The sequence below is a fragment of the Rhipicephalus microplus genome, unplaced genomic scaffold (assembly GCF_043290135.1).
Source record: "Rhipicephalus microplus isolate Deutch F79 unplaced genomic scaffold, USDA_Rmic scaffold_251, whole genome shotgun sequence".
In the NCBI taxonomy this organism is placed as follows: Eukaryota; Metazoa; Arthropoda; class Arachnida; order Ixodida; family Ixodidae; genus Rhipicephalus; species Rhipicephalus microplus.
Genome location: NW_027464822.1, coordinates 137,315 through 142,978, shown reverse-complemented (window position 1 = coordinate 142,978; position 5,664 = coordinate 137,315). Strand labels below are relative to the sequence as shown.

Genomic DNA, 5,664 nt, shown 5'->3' with positions numbered 1-5,664 from the left:
GTCATCGTAAGGATAGACGGTTACGTGTGGAGCTTTTTTTTTTTTTTTTTTTAATGAGAAATGACAACGCTTACATGCTCTTTTCTGTCTTTTTCGGTGCCGAGCTGCGTGATTTGGTTGTCTCTTTGCAGCATTTGGCGTCGCGCACTTGTGGCTAACTGATGTCGCGAGGAAATATATATAAAGTATAGAAAAACAAACACGCTTGAGGGTACGAACAGAGCCATCGTGACTGCGAAGCGAAACACGGCCGCGTCACCTGTTTGGGTGGTCCTTAGAAGGACCGTTTGGGGAATGCGGCGAGCGCGCGGAAGGGGTGCTCGCTTACGCCTTCTTCTCCGTCTTCTTTGGAAGAAGCACGGCTTGAATGTTGGGCAACACACCGCCCTGCGCGATGGTGACGCCGGAAAGCAGTTTGTTCAGCTCCTCGTCGTTGCGGATGGCGAGCTGCAAGTGACGGGGGATGATCCGGGTCTTCTTGTTGTCACGAGCGGCGTTGCCCGCCAGCTCGAGCACCTCGGCGGCCAGGTACTCGAGTACGGCAGCCAGGTAGACCGGAGCGCCAGCTCCGACGCGCTCGGCGTAGTTTCCCTTGCGTAGGAGGCGGTGAATACGGCCCACGGGGAACTGAAGCCCCGCGCGGCTAGAACGGGTCTTGCTCTTGCCTTTCGCCTTGCCGCCCTTGCCACGTCCGGACATGGTGTTGCTTTTCGCTTGGTACGACGCCGGTTGCCGAAAACAAGAGAGCCGTTGTCAGATAGGAAGGAGACGCGGCGCCGAAACGCTTTGTCCCAGAGTCACACTTAACTCATCAACCCATCATCATCCTACGTCTGTCCCGGCTCTCCCTCCCCCCAGGGCTGTGTGGGGGGAAGATTTGTTTCGGGCAGACGGCCATGCCCTGGCAAGGGGGCCACCGTTCGGCGCCAGGCGCCCAACAGACGCGGCCTGCCTCCCGGCATACAAGCCAGGGAGGCCCGACAAAGGGACTACCCTCCGGCGGAGCAACTTCAGTCGCAACGCGCAAGAAAGCTGCTGCCTTCTGAGATGAGAGCCGTGCTCGAATGGTTTCCGTTGCCACCATCGCGCGCCGCCGCTCGCGGGGAACGGATGAGAGTGTGAGAGAGAGAAGCCGTGCGAACCAATGGGGCGCGCGCGTTGTGCTGATCTCGTCAACACCCCTCGCTCATATTTAAGCGCGGCGAGACGGGGGGACACGCGCATTCGACTCTGGTCTCGCATGCGTGTTGTGTGAAATCATGCCTCCCCAACCGTCTGGCAAAGCCGTCAAGAAGGCCGGCAAGGCGCAGAAGAATGTGCGCGCCACGGACAAGAAGAAGAAGAAGCGCCGCAGGAAGGAGAGCTTCTCCATCTACATCTATAAGGTGCTGAAGCAGGTGCACCCCGACACTGGTGTCTCCAGCAAGGCCATGTCCATCATGAACAGCTTCGTGAACGACATCTTCGAGCGTATCGCCGCCGAGTCGTCACGCCTTGCTCACTACAACAAGCGCTCGACCATCACGAGCCGGGAGATCCAGACCGCGGTGCGCCTGCTGCTGCCCGGAGAGCTGGCCAAGCACGCGGTGTCCGAGGGTACAAAAGCCGTCACCAAGTACACCAGCTCCAAGTAGGCGTGCGTCGTGGGCCACAGCGAGCAACGACAAATCAACGGCTCTTCTCAGAGCCACCCAAATTGTCTGCGTCGGCATAGGGGTTGTGCTGAGAGATTCGGCTCCGAATCCATCCTCTTCTCTCTGTTGAACACCGCTAGCAGGAGCGTTGGTGTGCCGCGCTCGACGTGTGTGCTCGGGGAGGTTGAACAGGTAAATTAGAGAAGACCGAGTGCGCGGAGAAAAGTGCCACAAGTACGGTAATGGAGGGAAAACAAAACCAGGAGCGTGGTAATTAAAAAAAAAAAAAAACAGGGGGAAGGTGGCCGCTTCTCTCAAAAAAAGGTAACATGAACTCGAGTGTGTTCAGCTCTTGGGAAATGATAGAATAGGAAACTCGCGTCAGCGCTTGCCCGAGCAACTCCGACATGTCGGGCCAAATATGAAGGGGTATACACGGTATGCAGTGCATGCGGAGAGAAGGAAACTGCCGAACACTTGATAATGCTATGTAAAGGGCTTCACCTTATAGTTTAGAATGATGGCGCAGAGTTTTTCAAAAGCACCGGGGTTTAGAGACGGGGGAGGGCAAAATAGACTTTAGGCGGGTAGAATTAACTAGAAGGTGGTTATCTTATTGGTGGCTAAAGTCAAGGCAAGAGTGAAAACTAAACCATTCACTGCAAAGCACCGCGGTCCTATACTTCACTATTTAAAGAGAGAAAAAAAACAAGATAAATGTAGCTGTTTGTTAGGTCAGCATTATGGCTAGGTGGTGATAGCTGCCGCCCGATGTGAAGGGTACAGCCACATTCATCAGACAGCGCAGAGTTCCTTCTCTGCCACGCCATTCATTTGTTTACGAAATTGGGGCATTTATTTCTTGAGAGCGCAGGGCAGGCCCGTTTCGAGACTGTAGGAGGAGTGAATGTAGCTTAAAGTGCGTGGCGCGGTGAAAAATGTGCGGAAGCATTGATGCAAGAAAAGATAGGGGAGAAATATATAGACGCATGTGACAATAGCTGTAGAAGCAGAAAAGCGTGGCGGCGGACTGCATGCTAATTATTGTCCGAAAGCAAAGTATCGACAGCCCGAGTGAAGGAAAAAACAAAACTGTGCGTACGCATGACAGGGGTACCACGCAGGTGATTTATATAGTGCACAAAGAAGTACGAAATCCAGTAAAGAAAGGCGGTCGACACGAGGTATGGGCATTTCCCGTTTTCGCACCGAGTGCTCCGTTTGCGCGTCGCCGAAAGAAACATAGCCAGGCCGGCCAGCAAACGACACTGCTCGGCTTGACGTTTACATAATCACACGGTGTAGCGGAACACTGTGTTCTCTTCGAAAGAACAAATGCGCCTGTGCTAGGCACAAATGAGTGGTACGTTCCATTCGGAATGTGGTGGGAAACTTACCTTAAATGAATGAGCGGACGCACCGTTTATTTCCGCTTTGTTTTAGATTACTGACTATGTTCGGCGGGTCGACAGTGCATTTGTATGAAGCTTTCAAGCGCGATCATTTTGTAATTTCGCATCGTGCGTCCCTGCCACAAGTTCGGGGAAGGAATACTTTCAATATGGGAACCCTCATGATTGTGAAAGATGAAACTGCGACTACTTAAACACACTTGCACCACAGAAATGGCACGCGCAGTTTGGTATTGGGGCACGTGAGAAGGGAATACAATAGATGGGCATTGGCGCGCATCTTTTTTTCTTATTGATATGATATGTAAGGAGATGTCGGCGCACCATTATGGCGCCGGCTACTCCTTGGCCGTTGAGTTAAACTTGAACACGTATCTTGAAGCAAAACGTACAAAGCAGTGCATGGAAAGTAGAAAACTCGGGCAGAGATATGCAAAGACACACTTACACTTATACGCACATATCAGAACACAATGGTAAGTAAATGTTCGAAAGTCAATGAATGAAGTCTCTGATATAATGTCCCTCGATAATATTCGGTCCACCAGCACAAAACAGTAGAGCACACGTCTGGTCCGTATAAAGATGCATTCGCTCGTGTGTACATAATTGTCGACACGTCATTCATTTCACAACACACACATGATGAGAGTCACGTGATACTGTACATAATAAGTACATTTGTTACAAATGAAAGTTCGTTATTTCTTAATACTTATCAGCAATCCCGCTGTCTTGTAAAGAACGTGTTGATGCTTTTAAAGCGTGCGACTGTAAAACTCGAGTAGGCCACGGACCCAGAAGTTTCTTCATGTTAAACGGTCTGCGGTCTAATGCCAACTGTTCGGACTTAAGACGGCGTCTCGTGATGTGGACAGTCTACGAGAAGGTGACATACGTCTTCATCTATCAATCCGCATTCGCATTCGGGACTTTCAGCTCTGCCGTGTCTGTGCAAAGAAAAAAAAAAAACAAATGTTTTTGTGTATGCCGTGCCTAGCCTCAATCGGTCAATTAGAGTTTCCGATATTCTATCTAATGCCAGCGTAATTTTTAATTCAATAAATGGATCGATGTGGTATAAATCGCACCTCTTTGTACTTTGGTCAAACCAAGCAGTTTTGCTCATTCTGAAAGTTGTATTCTTTATAATACTACGCAATTCACTTTTTTCGAAATATTGGTTGCCACGATGTGTAGACCTACTTTGTGTGCTCTGGACGGCTCTGGAAGGCCAACTGCAAATCTTCTTTGCACAGCTGATGCCGTCCGGATAGTCGTTGATAGATTACTTAACAGGTTGTCAGCCTCCGAAGGTATTATGTAAGCGAAAGTACGCATGCGTAAAACATGCAGCGAACGAACACTCTTCCAACGCTGTAAAGAAGAAAGAATGCATAAAGGGTGGTGCATTTTACGCTCCAATCTCGTCCTATGTAAGGCGCTTTAGAGTTAGGGCTGTTTTGCCTGTAATTGCGTGACCCTTGCAGGGTTCCTCACAGTGCAACCGTGCACTTGAAACGGGCAGGTGTTGAACCACCCCGCAAGGAGATGGGGAAACTTCGCTGCGACCGGACCGCTTGACAGTCCGTGTTTACGGGAGGAGAGGCGCGCCCGAGAGGAGGTGCGCTCTCACTCTCTGCCGTCCCCGTGAATGCTGAAATGAGCGCGGTCGCGTTGCGTGGCTTCGGTGAAACTGCCGTATCGCGATATGTAGTGGAGCTGCCACAGTAAAATTTGAGACACGCGTAGCCAGCCAAAGGTGCTGTTACTTTGCCGAATTTCACGTGCCGGCGTCCACAACAACGCGAGCACGCTTTGTTTAGAAATTTCCGGCCATGAGGCCGTGCCCGGACCGCGTGTGTTAGTCCCTTGGTTTGGCGACAAGGATGGCGTCAAAGTGACGCCGTGAAACGGGTTTCGTGCGTGCAAATGAGGCATTGATGTGATTAGAGAGAAAGCGAGAACATAGAAAAGAAAAAAAAAAGAGGGGGGGGGGCACACGCCGGGGACGAGTAGTCGCAAAGTGTTAAGTGTGCAGTTTATTTACGTGCGGCACACAGGTGAGCTGTTGCAGCTGTGAGTTTTGACAAATATTGCGTGTGTCATGTTCAGTGGACACGATGAAACGTTTTTTAGCGAACGCGTTGTATCCGCTGGGCTTGTACGTACGCGTACATGAATTGTCGCTTACTCGGTTTGATGTCTCCTTGCCGCTGGGGCAGCTGATACGACTGATACGCCATTTTGCAGCAGTGAAGGGTGCGTGAATGAATGGGCAAGAAACTTAGCAACAGTAACGAGAAAAGAATTAAAAACAAACAAACAAACGAAAGCATGTTTGCCGTGTATATTCAATCTTGTAGTGCAGAAAAATAGTCAGTGCAGCAACCTGCGCGGCCAACGCGCTCCTCGCGAAGAAAAGAGGGAGAGAGAGACGAGCTGGCCGCCGACCAACCGGCGTGCGCCGTTCGCCTTCCTCCTCAGTCTCGCGGGCCGGCGCCGACACCGCGACTCGATCGTGTCGAGCATTCGCGGATTCGCTCGCAGGATTTCGAGCTGGACGGTTGTGCCCTCGCGATCTCCGACTTCAGCGTAGCTCCCGCCGACTGGTTCGC

The 5,664-nt window shown here is 51.2% G+C and overlaps 1 protein-coding gene across 1 annotated transcript; it reads right to left on the bottom strand.

The window, feature by feature from the left end:
* Window positions 1-262: 262 nt before the first annotated feature.
* LOC142792866 (histone H2A-like) lies at window positions 263-1,105 on the bottom strand. Its single transcript, XM_075885693.1, has one exon. The coding sequence runs from the start codon at window positions 697-699 to the stop codon at window positions 325-327; it is 375 nt and encodes a 124-aa protein (XP_075741808.1). The 5' UTR covers window positions 700-1,105; the 3' UTR covers window positions 263-324.
* Between the last annotated feature and the right edge of the window lie 4,559 nt (window positions 1,106-5,664).

What these genes read in the sequence shown, in the direction of transcription:
- LOC142792866 (XM_075885693.1), bottom strand. Translation starts at nt 699, where the DNA reads ATGTCCGGACGTGGCAAGGGCGGCAAGGCGAAAGGCAAGAGCAAGACC.